Genomic DNA, 20362 nt, shown 5'->3' with positions numbered 1-20362 from the left:
GTTCAGTTCAACAGCGAACATTTATGCTACAGTGTTTGTATTCGTGTGAAACAGTTTCAGCTTTAAATGAGTTGATTCTCATGGTTGGCCCTGTATATTTCTGAGGTCTTTAAGCTTTTGATCACGCTTGATGACAATAATTAAGACTTCTCAACATTTGACATAGTTTGGCAAACTGTTTTTACATCAGGCTACATGACTACTGCATTTATACATTAGTTTACTGCTAGGCATGATCATTTGTGTCGACAACAAACATTTTTAAATCAAGTTATGTGAAACTTCTCCAATTAAAATTGTTTGAAGGCTCAGAATCAGCCCAGTACTGATCCATATTCTCAGGTTGAAAGACTCACCTGGTATAAGTTAAATGTTTATTGTAATTACACTTGAGATAGATTTATTTAATCAAAGTATGTCATGAATATGTGTGTGTGTATTCCGTTTAAATAGGGCTGCACTGGTTGCAGTTTTCTGGTTGATTGCTGCTTACTGATCTTTAATATTTTGATTTTGGTTGATATGAATTTTGTTTTCTCTGAAATGTTGCTAAATGTAACAAGAGGGTCACTGAATGAGCGACATTTGGGTGAATATTGTGAACTGTAAACATGCAGTCCTGACCTGGTGGTCTGTCAGTCAAACCTCTCACTTTAGTAAAATTTCTCCCTACGTTACCCACTGTAACGTTCCTGAAAATACAGGTTTTTATCAAAAAAATACGAAAGATTCCTCGAATTTATGTTGAATGGAGACCTCCTGTTAGTACACAAACTTTATTGTTTTATCTACTGAGCATTTTTGAAGGTGGAGATACAGAAAAGATAACTAGGTATTATTTTTATGTTTTATATTAAAAAACAGATTGATAAAGATGTTTCTTCTGCCTGAATTTGTACTTATTGTCTTTATTTGTAGTAATTCTTTGATATTAGTCTTTCAAATACCAAAGTTTTTGCATCATTTATATTTTTAAAATTGTTTTAACACTTTTAGGCATTAAATTAGATGTTCAGACAAAATGAAATAAAAGGTATTTGTTTATTTTTTACTTGGGCTTGAGTATAAAAATGTCACTCTTGAGTAAAATGTTCGGTTCTCCACCCACCCCAGTTTATTCCACGGTCAACTTTTTTTTTCTGATAAGCGGATTTGGGCCTTGAACGCATCACTCCGCATCCTGTATTTCCTGGAAGGAGGAGCGACCCGGCAAGCGCAGCGAGCCAGCAAGTAGCGGGTGTATCACTCACTGCCTTTCCGCCGGGATAACGGAACTGTGTGACCCGTTAACTGCAGCATAAGACGTTAAACCGGATGCCTCTATGGTCCAGTTAACCTTACAGCGAGATTCACGGTGTTCAGTTTACTCAAGGTGAGGCTTTTTTTTAATTTCTGCTTGGACGTTACCAGTTAGCTTAACGTTAGCTAACGGCTCAAACTAGCGAAGCCTGAATGAATTTAAAAGATTTTTAAACGTATTCTCTTTTTTTTTTTTAACTGAATAGTCTGTTTTTTAAAATAAACACATTAAAATGGAAGAAATACGTGGGCACTGGTGTGTTAAAGTTCCATCTGTTAACAGCTCGAGTCGGCGTATGAAGCCACTTCGGAAACCCGATTAAAATGCGAAATAAGTAGAAACGGCTGCTGGGGCTACGCTGTTCAAAATGGTACATTTATGAATGGCGAGGTGTAAAATAGGAAGGAGTTGTCCCTTTGCAAGGGGGGATTAGCAAAGGATTAGAGCTCCACAAGGACAAACAGACGGGAATCTTCCTTCATTATTCTAAAACAGCATCCAGATCTCAATATTTATACCACAGGATGGCTGAGTGATGATGCCTCACAAATCAGCCTCAGAATAGAATGTGTGACGATCCAGTTCACGAACCTTTCGAGGATTTAAACACTGATCATCTTTATTTTAGCTGTGTCTAATGATGTTGAGGATTATGACTCCACGCATAAGTCTTTTATAACATTTTTGACATAAACCTTTTTCTCTGCAGCTTTTGCAGTGGTTAAGATTTGTATGGAGTGATCATGTTTTTGTTTTTTAACTTAATATTCAGCCATTTCTACAGATAGTAACATTTGTGTTAGTTGTTTGTCAAAATAAATTACTCAGAATTCCGACTTTATGCTCAGAATTCAGAATTTTTTCTCAGAATTCTTTGATCTGAATTTTCTTTTTCCCCCCAGAATTCTGACTACACTTCACAAAAAAAATCTGATTTTAAGAATTTTGACGATTTCCCCTCTTAAGAATTATTTTCCACTAAGATTTCCATCCTTTTTCTCAAAATGCATGGAGAATCATAATTAATGGGTTACAACAACGCTTAATTAATAACGTTTTTTTTTATTATTGAACAAAAAGAAAGCTTAGCATACTTAAAAATTGTAATCCAGTAATACTTGGAGTGCACCAATGCCGTAAGGAGGTGAGAGCCAAGTCTAAGCTTGTGTCTGATTTATTGTTGCCATAGCAACTCCATAGCTCCAAGCTCAGAACTCAGATTGGGATTAAAAGTCCAACACGTTTTTACAGGAAGTTAGTTCTTCTCCTGCATGACTCGCATCATAGCTGCTACTCCCAGCTGTCCTTCTGCTTTAAAGTCAAATTATTATTTTTTATTTTTTTGGTGGCCCTAAAAGTAAAGCAATATACTGTAATAGGTTATTTTTTTACTTTTCTTTGACTCTTTAAAGCCTGCGTGAGACTCCACCCAAAGTTTTATGAGAATTCAAATATGTAAAACAAATACAAAAAAAACAACAAATGTTTGCTTTGGGAGTGGCATTTACACACACAGTAGGAGAATAGTACAAATCAATACATAGCAGGGAAAATCCTCCATAGACTCCTGCATGTTTTGATATTTCAGGTATTAACAGTTTTCTGCAGGCGTTGATGCATAATACATTTTTTAAAACATCTTTGTTGCAGCAGGAAAACCTAAAGGACAGAAGGACTTTGAACCTTAAACCAGATACTGTAGCTTTGCATGCAGGGAAACTCTCTGGTTAGCTCAACAAGAAAGCCAAAACAAATCATTTATATGTAAAAAAAAAAAATATATATATATATATACTCCTAAAACACATCAAGCTATTAGATGTGACTAATGAAAACAAAACTGACAGGAAATCTACTTGGCAGCATAGAATATTGTAGAAAATCTTTCCCTCTCTGTCAAAAGCATTTTCAGATTCTTCACAATCAGGAAATTCTTCCTGCTTACAGATTGTTTTGGTCCTTTTGAAAATGACAGACAATTCACATTAAAGTATTAGTGAAGCAAAGCACACGTTCAGTACTTACAAAATACTTGTGTATTTTGTGACTTACTTCACAAAATACGCCACAAGAGACTTGATTGGTATCCTGATGTAACTACAGAGGTTTTCAGCATCAGAAAATAAAAAGTAGAAACGTGAGGCGGATATATTTCACAGAAAAACTTTTTTTTTCTCTGGATGCACAAAAAGATCCAAGAATATAAAAATGCAGTTTGTGCTGTGCTGTTTTGCAGTGACGCACAGTAGGAATTTCCTAAGTGCTGTCTTACAGTAGCTGTAATTTCATCACTATTTTTTTCCTCCATAAACATTGAGTAAATATTTATGCCACTGATTGTCTGCTGACCATTTTTTAGCCCATATCTTGTTTCTCTTTTAAGTGTATGACGTTTTGTTTAACATGAATGCAGCAGACGACTGCAAGATGACTTTTAAGAAATGCTGATTGAGGAACCTGACATGCGCTGAAAAAATGCATTATGAACAATGTTGAATTATCTCGGACTGAAAAAACTTTTGCAAAGCCAAATTTAAAAGGTCTAACTGCTTAAAAGGAAAGTATAAAGATATTTGTTGCTGTATAAAGTTGTGCACTGCAGTGCATGGAAGCTACTGAGGGCTGATTGATTTTCTTTGTTTGCTTTGGGTTGCATTTAGAGCGACTGGTGGAGCTGGTGGGAACGTTTGATCCTGCAGGAATTAGGTCACAATCAGTATGGCTAACTCTTACCTAGTTTATGATTCAGCTCAAATATCCTTAAATTAAGGCAAAGGTGTTTCCTTTCAAACCACTTATTCTTTAATGTACTTACTAGGGATGCACCATTACACGTTTTTACTGAAATATAAATAAATTGTAAAATATATAAGAAAGCATAGAATTAGACCAAATAGATCTGCCCTCAAGGACTTGACATATTGTCACGATGTCGAGATCAATACAGATATTAATATTGTATGTAAATTGTTTTGTTTTTAAAGTTTGGATGATGAAAATGTTGGAAGAGTTGCTATATTGTGTGTAACCATAGTACTGTAATAAGTAGTAGGGCTGCATTTAATGGACCATCTGGATTATATAAGATAATCTGGTCATTTCTAAATTGATTTATTTGACCTATCAGATTCATCTGACTTCAACCCCAAATTCAGCCAATCTTCCTCTAATGTTCACTTATCCGATTACAGATATTTGTTCTCCTACTTGTCACGCTCATTTGGTTTTATTCTTTCTAGATGTTTGGTTATTGATCCAACTGCTGATAAAACACCCGGTTTTTTCACAATTTATGTTTTTTCACCCTTTTAGCAGCTCACACTTCATTATATTTGTTTATTCAGCGTTACTAGTGATTTATAACTTGGTGACTCCTCATTGAGTGTTTTATTTCTTTCATAAAAGCAGCATTTTGCTGAACATTTGAGATGAAAAGTTGTTCATTTTAGTTTAATTTTGGCTACATTGGTTGTCCAGTTTATTGCTGCCTGTTGTTGGTGTCACAGTTAACTTGCTGTTCATCTTCCAGAGATATTTTTAACTGATTATTATTTTTGGACTAAGCTGTCCTGAAAAGATGTTTTCACAGAGTCAGATCTTAATAGGAACGGTTGCCTGCAGCCTTCACATGATTTTTCCTTGGTTGTTGTCTTTGACAAGACGCTTTGAGTTGGCAAATGCTTCAAGGTTTTTCTACTATTAATAGCTTTTGTTTTTAAAACGGTTCTCTGTTGATTACAGTGATTCAGTTGTTTTACTCAGGGTTTCTCAGGTCGACTAAATATTATGTGTAGATTCTTTTTTTCTTTCATTTTTTAAAATTTCTTATCAAATTATAATACAGCATCATATATGAAACTTAGAATATTATGAAAACTTCAGAAAGTGACTCACAGATTCATTACACACAAAGTGAAATATTTTAAGCTTTTATGCCTTTTAATTTTAACGATTATAGATTTTAACAGTGTCTGAACTGTCTGTTTTATGGAGCTTATTCAAATTTTCTGAGAAGCTGAAAATGTAAACTGTGAGTGGTACTGTCATGATGTATTTTGTTGGATGATAAATTGTTCCAGAAATAACTGCAATATATCATATTGTTTTGAGATCATTTTGAAATAATATATTGAAAATTGCAAATCAGTGAATGTTCACCCTCTCAAATACCAGAAAACCTTTTTTTCTTTTGTAAAGAGCATCTAACATTGGAACTGGAAGATTTTTAAAATATACAAGATAAAACCAACAACCAAAACAATAAATAAATCAAAAATAAAAACCACACAACCGAAAACATAAAAAGATTAGATCATGTTGTCTCTGAATGAAATTGGATTTGAATTTTCAAAATGAAAATGATCAAGCCCATTGATTGCTAATTGCAACAGGCTTAGCTGTGAGCCAGAATCACCTAGATGACAAGAAATACAGGCTTGGAATATTTACTCTGTACAAAAATATTGAACTTGTAGATTTTTTAATTATTTTAATTTTTTTGTTTCATAATGAAACACCACAGGCCTGTTTGCAGAGCTTGAATCACAAAGACTGCAGTTGCTCCATTAACCTAATAGGCCTGGCTCACTGATACCCGATCGATAGCTGTAGTGGTGGCTGGATCAGTAATAAAAAATGTTTATGTTCCAAAGAAAAGCTCTACTTTATGTCTCCAGTTCTGCCAGTTAGTGCTGTATTTACAGCAGCCATCTTGGCTCCAGCAGGAACGCCATCTGGACCTGTGGCGTTTCTAACATTTTTGGACCAAACATTTCCGTGTGATCTTTATGCAAGATTTATTTCAGTCCAGAACCTGACTTGGCTTCTTCTCTTTTATCATAGTTGTTAGACTGCAGGTTGACATCCACTGCTGTCTGTGTTCAGATATTTGTTTTCAATGTGTGATGATGATTAAAGTCTTTCAGCTCCAGTGAGTAGAAACTCACTGTAAACAACGTATGTTCCTGTTAAAGGCTGCATTTCTTATGTAACTGGCAGTATTTCTCCAGCAGTCCAGGCTGACAGATATCATGCTTCCATATATTTTATTCTTCTAATCCAAAATTATTGCACACTGAATATATATCCAATAGGGCTGCAGCAAATGATTATTTTATTAATTGATTATTCTGATGATTAATTGATTAATCAGATTTTTAAAAGGGGTGCTTTCTGCAAATATTTCAATTAACCATGTAAGCCTTTTTACATGGTTTTAATATTAGAAATACATTTAAAAAAATGAAAAAAAAAAAGCAAATTATTTTTTGAATAAGAAAATGAACATTCATTGCTTATACTGAAGTAACAGGAGGAATCGGCTGATCATTTGTAGCTTGCAATGCATCAGTCTACTAATTTATGCTTTGCAATAACTATTGGATTACAATAAAAGATTGTTTTTTCAGAATTTCAACCAGGTGGAGTGAAAACTTTGCCACCTCAGAAGTTAGATTTATAAACAAATGTTGTTTTTTATCTTAAATGCAAAATATTTGTACGGTATCTTTTTGTTTTGTACAGCTTTAGCATATTTTCTGCTTCAGATGTGCTGTTCTTTCAGCAGATGGCCATTTTTAGCATTCTGTATACTCCAGCAATTGATTAATAACTAATCAATTACTAAATTAGTTGAAGATTATTTGAATAATTGATTAATCGCGATTAATCGTTTCCCCCTTAAAACAAAATCACTTCTAATGTGGTAAATGTCAGTATCAGCTGTTCCCTTATTCAGTTTATGAGTGTGTCACTGTTTGTCATGACATGGATATCACATGTTGATGCTTTGAAGTTTTCTGTGTTTGTAAAACCAGGAAGTGACTTTAATCTTTGCCACTGACCCATTTTAAGAGTCGGAATGTGAAACTGCTGAGTGAAAGTACCATCTGGTGCAGTTGTGAAAGGGATGTAAGCAGCATGAGGCTCTTAACTAATTAGATGAGACAATAGAAGCAAAGCTGCTTTCTGCTGTGCTGGAGATGGAATCATTCAGAGGATTTTCCCAGTAAATGTGTAACTGATCTCATTGGAGAAAAACTGACAAATAGGGTAGCCATTAGCTCCACCAACCAGAAATGCTGCTCGGCTTTAACCCTCTCAGGCTCAAATTACTTGCAAAGACTAGCTAAGTAGCACTGAGCTGTTGCAAATCTGCAACATCTGCCTGGAGAGATCGGTTTCTCCATGAAACCGATTCTAAAGCTAGTAGTTTAATTCCAGCAAAAGTAAGAAAGGTTTATGTGTCCAAAAATTAATGTACTGTAATGAAGATAATTGTTTCAGAAAAATGAAATATCTTATTCTGATGATCAGAAATCAATCAGATCAAAGAACTGCAGTTTTTTGCAGTGAATTCAAACTATGATCAATGTCAGGCTAAATAAAAACGGGTCAGTAGAGGTTTATTTAACTGTTTTATTTGTTTCTCTCCGAGTTCATTAAGTTTGTGATTCTTAACTTACATCAGAAAACTTCCATTATATTTGTTGTTGGCTGAGATAAATCTGACTTATTTTAGATTTTTTTTTTTCCAAGTCAGGATTTTCTGTAAAGATCCCATAAGTAATTTTGAGCTGTTTGTCCAATTGATTAGACTTGTTTGATTTGCCTTTGGCAGAAGAACATTTTCCCCTGCCAACTTGTTTTGTATTTTTTTATTCCCTGTGGCGTCTGTGTGTGGATGAGCGGTTTTGTTGTGTTTGGGCCGCCTAAAGCGGTCCAGTCAGACTCTGACCGGGACGCTGGCCTTGTCTGACGTAGACTTGGATGGGTAATCTGTTAGATCAGCAAAATGTAATCTTCTTTACTCAATGACCGCTGTGGCATTATTTGTATGGCTGAGTAATAGATGTGCTCGTTTTGTACGTTGCCATGGTTCACCAGGAATCCGTTTGTGTAGTTCAGTAAAAAGTCTTTTGTTGACGACTTTTCCTATGTTGAAATGCTTTCAGTTATGTTTTCTTTTCCAGTTAAACGCAGTATGGAAGTGGAGAACCGTTGGACGGATAAAGTAGCATTTGGAAACCAGTGATTAATCCATTTAAATGTCCATTAATTTATTTCATTTAACAAATACAAACAATTCATTTTTGATTGTTGATTATTGAACAATTTGTCACAGCCTTTTTCATTTTGTATCCATGTTTTTACCCATTATGTGTCACTTTTTTCCTCATCCTATTTAGTCAATATAAGCGAGTAAATATTGTTAAAATGCTCAGATCTCACTTGCTTTTATATTAAACCTCCTTTGCTTGTGGTTATGAACTCTGTTTGGAACAGTTGATGTTGGTATTTTATAACTTATGAACCCCTAAACAAAGCAAACCTACATGTCCTTACAATAAACTTTGAATAAATTATTCAAGGTTATAGAAAACAAGGCGACAATAAATTTAAGTTTATTACCGTTTAAAATTTGATAAATAAATACTTTCAATAAAACTACAATACAATTATTGTAAAAACTAATTTAGTCTTTCATCAAGAATTGTTTTTGCAAAATTTAAGCTTGACATAAATCAAATTATTGTTAGCTCACATAGGTATATGTGCCAACATCTGCCTCACTGCACGCTCAGGTTGGGAGCCATAACTATGACTTCTTTATGCATTTTTTGTGTTTTTGTAACATGAAACACAATAATTTATTGTTTGTTTTTTATTTGTAGAGGTGAGCCATGGCTGAACAGAATTCTGCCCGTCCTCAGAGGAAGATGTCCACCTCCGGGGAGACCGTATATAAAGTGTTAGGCCTGGAGAAAGGCGCGTCAGCTGAGGAAATTAAGAAAGCATACAGGTGAGCTGACTGGATGTGTGCTAATCTGAGTCATTAACCTGTTTATACAGAGTCTCAGCTGTTTCTTTTGAAACACTCACCCTGTACTTATTTCTGTGAACTTCATGTTGAATTTTGTGGATGTGGGAGTTATTTTCACAAAACAGTTAATCTTCAAGTCCAAAGCTGATCGTTTGCCTCTGATCCCCTCTGAACTCTTTTCAGAAAACTAGCGCTGAAGTACCACCCGGACAAGAACCCAGACAACCCAGACGCAGCGGAGAAGTTTAAGGAGATTAACAACGCCAATTCTATTTTAAACGATGAGAACAAAAGAAGGATTTACGATGAGTATGGCTCCATGGGCCTTTATGTGTCCGAACAGTTTGGAGAGGAAAGTGTTAAATACTACTTCCTCATGTCCAAATGGTGGTTTAAGGTTAGTAACGCCGGTGGCCTTTCTCACATTTAACAAAATGTTACATTGTTTTGACGGCAAATAAGCAGCAACCTCCTTTAGCGAAAGCATAAATACATACTTAACACATACTAAACACATATTTAATAAATTTGTAAACACAGCTGGGTAAAGCCTAACGCTGACCTCTGATTCATCCTCATGATGCAATCATAGACATTTGTCCTCCTGCCAGGAGTGTAGATTAAAGCCAACATGGATCAGCAACTTCTGCAGTGTAATACCACACAATGTAAACAAATATGATGCTGGGCTTTTGTTGATGTTGTCAGAGGTGATTGAGCTGCTGATTATGTTGCTGTGGTTGTTTTTAGGTCTTTTGCAGTAAATATTATGACATGAAACATATTTTATCTTGTATCAGAGGCAAATTACTAAATCTCCAGTCTTATTTTCTTAGATGGCAAACAAATTCAGAGTACCTAAATGTTTCAGCTGCACTGCAGAACTGTTCAGAATCACATGTAATCTGATGACCCAACTGTTTGGAGATGAAGATTAAATTCTGTCGACCGTCATGACTAAGAAAAACCTGTTTGCACGTAAATCCCTGCAGAGTTTGGTGCTGTGCTGCACACTTTTCACCTGCTGCTGCTGCTGCTGCTGTTGCTGTTTCTGTTGTGGGAAGTGCAAACCCCCCGACGACGAGGAAAACTACCAATATGTTGATCCTGAAGACCTGGAGGCCCAAATCAGAGCGGATCAGGACGGAGGCAAGTTCTTCTGGGTCACTCTGGTTTATGCAGATTTGTTTTGATGAGTGAGAGTTCTGTTTGTATTAATATGGGACAACCAGTAGGTCTGTCACAATAACAAATTTTACTGCTTTTGTTGTTTTGAGACCATTTTCAAGTGATAGTAATGCAAGTTCACTCTCTCAAAGATCAATAAACTTTACATTCTATTGAAGATTTGCCACTGGAACCGGAAGACATTTGAAATATTTTAGATAAATTAACAAAACAAAAACAACTAAATTAATTATGAAGTCTTTGTGAACAAAATTGCCCTCCAGAAATACGGCTAGTTGAGACCAAAGCATCAGGCTGAAAACTTTTGTCATCCACTTTTTGGGAGAAATAGAGAAAAATGATAAATTATCCAAATGATAATTATTGCGCTAATTTTAATGTATTAGTTTATTACAACCAGTGTTTGGGTTGCAACTGTTTTTGTACATTAAGGGCATTTTATGTCAAATTGATGCAAAATCAACAAGGAAATTAATTTGTTGATAAACATTGATTAAGTTCAAGCTGCAGAAGCAGTTCAAGGTTTTTTCTTGTCATACAGAATAAAATATGACACAAACTTATTCTTTCAGTCACAGTTATGATTTAAAAATATTGAATTCTCAAAATGCTCAGAAGTAAAACAGCACCCTTCTTAGCAGGAGTTTACTACATCCTAGTGGTTGTATTAAACTACATTAAGCAACTTCACTGGTTTGCATCAGCAGAGGATTTAAAATGGACTCACACCTCAGGATTTCCCTGTTCCAATCCAACAGGTACCACTGTAATCATAATCCAGCCAGCATCCGATCTGGGTCCAGAAACCCCAGAGGAGCAAAGTAAGCCCATCCCCCTGCCCATGCCCATGCCTCCACCTGAGCCCCAGTCGCCTCCATCAGCCAACACAGCGGGGGAAGAAAACCCCAGAGACAGCTTACAAGAGTCTAAATGACTCGTAAGAGCCGCCTCCAATGACCTGTGTCCCGTCCTCTTCCCGTCGTTTCGTTTTTTGTTTTCCTTTATTTTTGTTATTTTACACGTCAGCTGTATTTTGTGGCTTCTGCTACTTGGCTAACAAAATCCTCCAGTTTTCCATTTAACCCCAACAATCATCCTCATGTTGATTTCTACATGCATGCCCCGTTCATCAACACGTTATCTGTGTGTGTCTGAGTTACGATGCATGAGAGATCCAGATGTTGTCCACTGATCCGAACCAAATACTCATTGAAATGAAAAAGGAAGCGCTTGCATTGTTCAGCACTCTGTAACACTTTTATCCATTTTGTTTGCTTTATAAAATCTGAGCTGCTGCTGGTTTCTATTTTTTACCTCTTTAATCCATGCTGATATGCATGGATTACATCTTGTATTATTGTTTTTTACAGGAAAGTGATCATGTGATTAAGTGTCAACTAGCTGACGCAAGAAGGTAAGATAATATTTTTGTTTTTCAGAATAAAAGCCTCAGCAGTAATCCTGTCCTATTCTCAAGTACTAAATTGATAATCACATAGTAATGCAAGTTTAGTTTCAGATTTTTAACTTTAGAAAAAAACTGTGAAAGCTATTCATTCTTCACAATCTAATGCTACTTTGTGTTAGCTTGTTGCATAAACTCCAGTAATAGTTGCTGAAGTTTGAATGTTTCGGAGCCGTTTGATCTGATCCCTGCCTCTGTTTTTAATTTTTCTTCAGCGTTTCACGGCTCTACTTCGATCCAGCTCCATCTGACTGCTGTGAGCAACCCAGAGAAAAGCCAGCCCAGAGTCACCAGCCAGCCCAGATCTCCTGCTCCACCTGACGCCCTCCATGCTAACCCAGCTAACGCTACAGACTGCTTCCATGGACCGTCGTGGACATCTCCGAACGTTCCCAACGTTCCCCCTCCTCTCTTCTAGTTCCTAAAATATCTGACGCTGGTTCTGACTGAATAAGTGTGTTACGCCAAAACTCCACCCCAGTCTCCTCTGGTCATTCCATTTCTAACCAGTAAGGACGGAGATGTGAACGAATTATTTATTTTATTGCTTTTCACCTCCTTTTTATTTTAGACACCGTTGCTCATCAGATGGAGGATTTTTTATTTTCGCTTTTTTTTACATATCCCCCACATTAACTTGCTTTTACTAACTCTGGGATAGAAAGTTGGTGATAAATTCAATGCCAAACATGTTAGAAACTCAGCTGCTCAGCAGAAACGAAACATTAACACGTGGACTCTTCCTCCCTTGTTCTTGTAAACAATTCCCACCGGTTATTGTTGCATCGACTCCCACCTAAACCTTGCTGCAGTCTCGTGATTTGATGCCAAACGTCTGAGCCAAGATGGAGAGGGGATCAGCATGCACTCATCGTTTTCGCCCTTTCCGCTCTCCCGCATGGAAAACCCAAACAACTTTTCAGCTTTTCCCTGCATACTCTGGTGAAACAGATCATGTGCACAAATACACACTCACACCAGCCCAGATGTCACTGTGTGCTTAAAAAAACCCAACAACAACCCCCACCCACAGTGAGACGAGCAGCGGCCGACACCAAACCGTGGAGCTCCGATGGACTGCAGGAAGAGACGTTAAATCAATGCTTTGAAGTTAGCATCATGCTCTTTTACACTATGTGGTTCAAACAGTCCACCGTTTACTCTGGCGGCCGGGTTCATGCTCCACCTCTTCTTTGTGTCCAAATTCACTAAGCTTAGAGTCTAATCTGATGTTTTGTCTTGGCTTCTTTTTGTAGATTTTCTTATTTGATCTCCTAATTATGAAAGAGAGCAAAGAGTAGCTGCGTTTCCAATTACAAATGTCTGCAAATCCTTGTTGGTATTCAGTTAATGTCGAAAAAACACAATTTTGTAGTTTCAAAGAAATGAAATTAAAAACGCGTGTGGATAAGCTTGTTCACAAAATAAGTCATTAAAAAACCCATCATCCTCATGCCACTTCCTGTTGTTTTCTTTTTCATAGTTTCTACCAGTAGTAACATCTGGCTATTGATCACTTGATTTATGTGATGCAAAAAAAAACTATTTCCGTTGCAGTTTTGAATTTTTATATGCCCAAATAAACCACTTCATCCTTTCGCAAAACCTTTTTCTAATCAAAAAACACAATTTGTTCTTTTTTATTGTTTTGTTTTGATTAGACAAATTTAGTTTTGGAATTTAAATTTGCGTAATTCTGTGAAAATGCAACTAATATCAAGGTCTGATCCTTGATCTACAATCCTGAAACTTGATACGTTTCTCTAAAGGAGGAGGACGTTTCCATTGATCATAAAGTTGAGCAAGTTAAAGTTATAAAAATACAACTCTCTGTTGACTTCTTTGTCATCCTACGCAAAAAACTTTACGAAAAATGTGAATGTTTCCATTAAGTAAATTTATGTTTGCAATTCCAGTTTGTGATTTTATGGTTAACAGCTACGACCCATTAAGTAGTAGATCAAACTCCTATCAAAAAACTAGTTTTTTTGTGAGGTTAGAGGTTTTTCAGCTGTAACAAAATTTGTGTTTTTCACAAATCTGTAATGGAAACATTTTTTTGTATCATGAGTGACGTGACCAACAACTGGATGTTACTACTGGCAGAAACGTTGAAGAAGACAATGACAGGACGTGATAGGAGGATGATGGCGCTGCATATTTTCTTTAATGACTTACCTCGTAAACAAACTCATTCATGCACGGTTTTGATTCATTCTGATTTGGAGGAAACACAGCAATTGCGAAATAGTTTTTTTTATATGTTAACATTAGTGGAATAGCAACAAAGTTTTGCACACATTTGTGATGGAAATGGAGCTGCTGACTTGACCTGAACTAAATTCAAAGTGTCTGACTTATCCGTTAAGTTCTGCATTATTTGTTTCCTTCAGGATGGAAATCTAAACCTTTACCTGCTGACTTGACACTGACAGTGGTGTGCCTTGAAGAATAATTGTAGTGGTTATAAATCGGATTAAGGTGTGAACGTTTGCAGTACATTCCTGCAGAAAATAATCCAGTCTGAGAATTTATGAGGAGAGAAAAAGGCTTTATCTCCTTTTGTGTTAGCTCAGGCAGCAAATCTTGCTTTAGTTTGGGAGTTTAAACAAGCAGAAAATAAATTCAGATCTTGGATATGGTTTATATACCAGCACAATTGTGCACAGCTTTATTGTAGGTCATTAGACTGAATGAAGTTTTGAACATTTTCTCCTGCTTTTGTGTCGTGAAAAACCACAATGACTGACCTGATTATCAAGTTAACATGCAAACATTATGATTATGTTATTAATATTTCAAGCAAAATGTTGAGTAAAGGTGAAGGCTAAAACCTATGGACAAAATTTCTCTTTACAGTGAGATCAAAACTTCTTTTCAACAAAGTTTCATTATGATCAAAATGGAGAACAAAAAAATGTAAAATCTTGAAGCAAAAAGGTTTATCGAAAGCTTTAAAAGGCGGTTTCTGTACATAACTGGTATGGAAACGACAAGCTAATCACATCATTATCAAAAACTATGACATTAAAATCCCAGATGAACAGTTAATAATTGAGACAAATTATTGCACTGATTACTTTAAATTGAAGCATAATTCTGCCTCTTTTGGATTCATGCCTTCTCTCTTGTCTGCAAGCTGTGATGCATTTAACTTCCAGTTATCAATAAGTAAAAATAGCAGTTTATGGCTGTGTAACAGTTTTCCTCACATTTTCCATGTCACTATTTTCTTTCATGCTATATTGTAATTTTCAATGGTTATCTGGAGAGTACTATAATATTAGTCTCACCCTTGTATTCATATTTAATAGTTTTTATGCACAAGAGAAGGGAAATAAAGACTAATCACTAACATAAATAATGCAGAAGCTAGTTTTAAATGGTTCATTTGGATAAAACTTTCATGTTTTTGGGTAAATTTTTAGCATTTGCTGTTTTCTCTCCTCAGATCTTGTTTGCTCATATTTTCTCCCAGCAGCTCAGGCTTCATGCTTCCCAGTCAGGTGCGTTAAACTAATGCAGAGCTGCAAACATCTCATTAAATCAGGTCAGATAAAAATATCTTCATCATGTTTCTCCATCTGCAAACAGGAAGTCATCTTGGATTTGCTTATATTAGTAGCCAGAACGAAAAAATTATTTGATATTAATCATCATTGACCCACTGAATCAAAATTAACTCTCCATGCCAGGAAGTAAACAAAACAGAAATGTTAAATCAAATTGATATATTGGTACTGATTGAAGGTTTATGAAGTGATTTAACTTTAGATGCACTTATGTTTTTATTTATGCTTTGACAAATGGTGGCGAAGTTCGACTGAAGTCAGTGTGTTTACTTTGAATCAAGGTTCAGTGAGTCAATCTTCACTCTGTTTGCTAAAAAAATAAAAGATTCATGGAGCTGATGTGCTTCCAGAAAAAAATATTTTTTTATTTATTTTTAGTTGGCTGGTTAAACAATCTACTGGATGTGATTGATTTCTTATGAAGAGCAAAGACGTTCTTGACCTGAACATGATAGAAAATGTTTCATCCTTGTACATAATGACTGTGATGAAATTCAGCTAAATAAAAAAGGGGGATTTTCTAATCTCTTGTCTGTTATTTTGTTATTAAATCATATTTATGAGTTTCCTGACCTGCAAATCAGCACCAGAAAAGCCCCGAATTGATTACTCCAGTTTTCTTAAGCAAATTCAAATAAAATTTATAGTGTGAAACTAAAGCAAATTGAATTTCACACAATATATATTTGATATGCGTGTGTTAAAATTTTTCAATCATGATTTCTTTAAGTTTGTTTGTGAAAAAATCTCGCATTTACTACCAAAAAAGTATTAGAAAACTAATTTCCCACTATTTGAATAGTTTGCATTTGGAACGTCATATGAGGATAAAACCGGATTTTGCAGATTAAAATAAAAAAAAATAAAGTTGTGCATTTCTGAACACTGAAACAGGCTCATAAATTAGTAAAACTGTGTGTTGAGCTTACTCTGCAGCCTATAAATAGTCCTGTAATCCCATTAGCAGCTCGGTCTACTTACCCAACTGCATAATGTTGATTAGCTTACACTTTGTGTGTTTTTGGCTGTCAGGATTTAAAACTGTTTATGAAGGAATAACAGTGTCTGGGTCATCCTGTGGACACAGTTATCATTGCAATAAACAAGATTATTCAGGTTAAATGCTTGTTGGAACTGAAATGTTTGCACATTCAGTTTTGCACAAGCTGATTGGTTAACAAGAAATTTTGGGTGGTGTTACTGTTTTTTTTAACTACAAAGATTGTAAATATAAAAACAACTCCCAACCCCAATAGGGACAAGGGTGAACAGATAATGGATGGATGGAAATATAAAAACATCTAAAACTTCTATACCAGTAAGGTACTGACATCAATAAAGGTCTTAGACTTTATAAAATTGTTTATTGATAGGAGACAGGTATGAAACATTGTATGCCCTTTAAAATGTGTAGAAATAATCCTGTATCCTCTACTAATTTGTGCATGAGTTGTGTTTATCATAACCTTCACATTTTGGAATAAAACAAAAATTCAATCCATTTGACGCCATCAAGAGAGGAGATCAAACCACCATTAGATGGCGATATTGAGTCCAATTGACATTTAATAGTCCTTTCAGTGAGTTTAATTTTGCTGTTTTATTTCAATTCATATAAGGAGAAAGCTCTGTTTTGGAAAATAACTTAATTATTTAAACACTCTTAAATATATGTCTTTAAATTAGAATTTCTCAAAAACACTGGATGTTTTCAAAATATCTTCATCTACTTTAGCTCTGTATTACGAAACTTTGGGAGTATGACCAATTAGTTTTTTGTTTTGGGCAATATCGGTGATTCTTATTGGATCTCGGAGTTATTTCATGTTTATGTTCGACTCAAACGCTCACACCAGACCTGGTCTTATCGGTGGTGCGTATATAAAAGCAGTGACGGCGCCGGTTTGGACATGGAAGGGGATGTAGCTCAGTGGTAGAGCGCATGCTTTGCATGTATGAGGCCCCGGGTTCAATCCCCGGCATCTCCAGTTGTGTTTTTTTCCTTTTCTGATTTCAGCCATTCCCTTAAATTTGAATAGTGAATTTCTTTTCTTATATATTTAAGTATTATTAATAGCTAATAATGTAGATCGAAGGAAAAAATTACACTATGTCACCTGTCATTATGCGACTTTGTAATTTATTTAGTCTTCTGAATAAAAGGGAAGACTTATCGACAACAAATTTAAAGGATTTAAAACTTGCTCTAATCAGCTTTATTATCGGCATTTTTTAACATTTGCTTTAACATTTTCGGAAACAAAAAAAAACCTAGCCATCAAGAAGTTTTAAAATTTCCGCCTGCTTTGAACGCAACACGGTTCCTCTCTCAGAGCGGTAACCAAGGAGATCGCAGCTCTGTTTACTACTAAGATGTCGTCCTTGCTAGCTGCTTCTTCTATCCTGGAGATGAACGGATAAATGGTCCAGTTCTAAAGCATTATTTCGGCGCTGATAACATCTCTTTGGGCTTCCTTTAGTTATTTTCAGAATGCAGCTGAAACATATTAAGACACTTTTAACCCCACAGGTAAGTTTTGAAGTCGGACATGTTAGCTACCGTTAGCAGATGCTCGAGATTAATGTGGCTAGCTTACGCGTTACATCAACAAAATACAATTTAACCCCCCTTATTCTCTCCATGCGAGCGTATTTTCATAACATGAATAGATATTTGACTTTGCTTTGTTTTGATAAAAATTTAATTATTTAGTAACTTGGAAACGATTAAAATTGTGGTATGTTATACTCCGGTTTAGTTAGCATTTCTGTTAGCGCTTAAAAAGCAACTTAATTGTTCAGTAGTTGTGTGGCTCTTTTTTAAATTATTATTTTCTTTCTTTTGCATAGGACGGTGCTGCCAAAGTGACATGTATGGCTTGGGCACCGAACAACTGCAAGTTTGCTGTTTGCACTGTGGACAGAGTGGTGCTGCTCTATGATGAGCATGGAGAGAGGAGAGACAAGTTCTCCACAAAGCCTCTGGACCCCAAGGTGCCACTTAAAACACATCCAAAATAATCATTTTACCAATCTGTTATGACATTTTAGGCGACTGTATTTCTTCTTAAAAACAACTTTACATTTAAATGTTAACATTTAAAAAAGTGAATTGCCATTTGCAGATAGATCTTATCTCCAAATGTATATGTGCAAATTGAAACTATTTGGTTAAAGCTTCTTTTTTGTACTTTTCACTGGAAATGTATCAATAAAACCCCTGACAGGTGCAAAGTGTGATCAATAAATTTGACTATGACAAGAAACAAAAAAATGAAAACATGGGAGATACACAGTTTTGCTCAACAGCAAACATCAACTTATACATTCTTTAAACAAACAGGGATATGTTTCTGCCATTTAGTTCTTTAAATTGATGATTATGGCTTATAGCTAATTAAAATCCAATATGCACTTGAATGACCATCTTTGAAAAGTGGAAATTAGTTAATTTTATGTTTCGACATATTACATCTGACATAAAATCAGACAAGATTTATACTAGAAATATTCCTCCTCCCTGTGCGGAAAAGATCCTATTTAATAAATCATTTATATACTCATGTAAAATTAGCATTTTTGAAATTAAATATCTCTCAAAATGGCAATTATGTGGAGAGTTACTACCTTAACTCTCCACATTTAATCCCAAATGGCCCAACTCTGTCTTCTGTTATTATTCAGGCTTTGTGAGACTTTACCACATTAACATGTAGGTATTGTGTGATTTGGCAGTATGGAAAACAGAGCTATGTGGTCAGTGATATGGTTTTCTCGCCGGACTCCATCAAAATCGCCATCGGCCAGTCGGACAACATCATCTACGTCTACAGAATTGGGGAAAAATGGTAAGTTGCTTCCACTTGGTTTGCTGATGAATCAAAACACAATGTTTTAACGTGAAAACCCAATCAGTGACTTACAAAATTAAAATAATTTGTAAGACTCTGAATTTGAGCATCCCTCAGATTGCCCAAGCATGGGTATAGAAAGTTGAGTGGAAGGACAAAGTGTGGTAGGAAAAGGTTAAATCCTGACCGAGTTAGAAATATCTGAAGTGATTCATAGTGAAACTCTGTATTTATTTGTATTTTTGGAAAAGTATTTAATTTGTGCATGAATTATGAATAACGTGTGGACCAGTTTTTCATAAGGTTTCATCTTTCATAGGGGGGACAAGAAAGCCATTTGCAACAAATTTGTTCAGACGGTGAGTGAAGAGAAGCTGAGCTTTCATAGGAAAACATTTCAAAATCTTCTCAATTAATGCTAATCTATTGTTCATCTCTAATTAGGTACAACACAAAGTATGTATCTTGTAATAACCTCAACTTTTAATGAATCTGAATTTGGTGGTTTTAATTCTCTTCAAACAAAAAGTTGCTAATAACAGAAACAACTTAATTCTATTTTTATTCTTTAAACTGAGTCTGAAGGAATTCACAAACTTTGTTTTCATGATGCAAACATTTAAAGACCCATTAATAAAGTTATGGATCTATAATTGTTTACACAACCTTTTTCTGACTACTTTATTTGTTTAATCAAATTATTGCAGGATTAGGTTATTGTTGAGCAGGTCAAAAAGGGTTACAACAATTTTCTTTCAGTAATTTATGTATTTTTTTTTATTGTCTTTTTTTTTTTTGCCCACAAACACTTTTGATGATATCCGTGTTTTAAATTTGAAAGCCACTGTGATCTCTACTTTAATGTATGAAATTTAGTCCCTAAAAGTGTTTTTTTGTTGTTAATTGTAGAGACATTTGTCCCAATAGTGGAGCAACTCCGCTGAGAAAGAGAAACTGGAACTAAAGAGTATTTAACTTTATCAATTGTGTTGCAGAGCGCTGTGACTCGCCTTCTTTGGCCTGCAGAAAGTGTTATTGTTTATGGATTAGTTGACGGAAAGGTAAGTCACTTCCACACCTTTTCAAAATTTATGACATTAATTTTGTATATTTAAGCTTGAATTAAAACAAGAAGGTGCAAAAATGACCCACAATGTTTTTTTG

At 35.3% G+C, this 20362-nt stretch overlaps 2 protein-coding genes and 1 non-coding gene across 4 annotated transcripts in view; all 3 read left to right on the top strand.

The window, feature by feature from the left end:
• Nucleotides 1–1170: 1170 nt before the first annotated feature.
• On the top strand, nt 1171–15872 carry dnajc5ga (DnaJ (Hsp40) homolog, subfamily C, member 5 gamma a). 2 transcript variants are annotated; one of them, XM_055054383.1, is made up of 7 exons: nt 1171–1372; nt 8974–9101; nt 9306–9519; nt 10115–10271; nt 11069–11247; nt 11681–11724; nt 11991–15872. In XM_055054383.1, exons 2-5 carry the CDS (start codon nt 8983–8985, stop codon nt 11242–11244), a joined length of 666 nt encoding a protein of 221 aa, XP_054910358.1. In that variant the 5' UTR covers nt 1171–1372; nt 8974–8982; the 3' UTR covers nt 11245–11247; nt 11681–11724; nt 11991–15872. The 2 variants fall into 2 exon arrangements, with proteins under 2 accessions (XP_054910358.1, XP_054910360.1); XM_055054385.1 differs by lacking the exon at nt 11069–11247.
• Nucleotides 15873–17263: 1391 nt separating this feature from the next.
• On the top strand, nt 17264–17335 carry trnaa-ugc (transfer RNA alanine (anticodon UGC)). Its single transcript has one exon. It is a non-coding gene; the product is annotated as a tRNA-Ala (tRNA).
• A 363-nt stretch (nt 17336–17698) lies between these two features.
• The window catches only part of ift172 (intraflagellar transport 172), a 38152-nt gene continuing 35488 nt past the window's right edge, over nt 17699–20362 (top strand). The window contains exons 1-5 of the mRNA XM_055054379.1: nt 17699–17877; nt 18198–18341; nt 19083–19195; nt 19518–19557; nt 20194–20259. Coding sequence (XP_054910354.1) covers nt 17839–17877; nt 18198–18341; nt 19083–19195; nt 19518–19557; nt 20194–20259 — 402 coding nt within the window. The 5' untranslated portion in view covers nt 17699–17838. The remainder of the gene's footprint in view (nt 17878–18197; nt 18342–19082; nt 19196–19517; nt 19558–20193; nt 20260–20362) is intronic.

This window comes from Poeciliopsis prolifica, unplaced genomic scaffold, assembly GCF_027474105.1.
Source record: "Poeciliopsis prolifica strain line A6 unplaced genomic scaffold, Auburn_PproV2 SCAFFOLD039, whole genome shotgun sequence".
NCBI lineage: Eukaryota > Metazoa > Chordata > Actinopteri > Cyprinodontiformes > Poeciliidae > Poeciliopsis > Poeciliopsis prolifica.
This window is presented reverse-complemented; position numbering and strand designations above follow the sequence as displayed.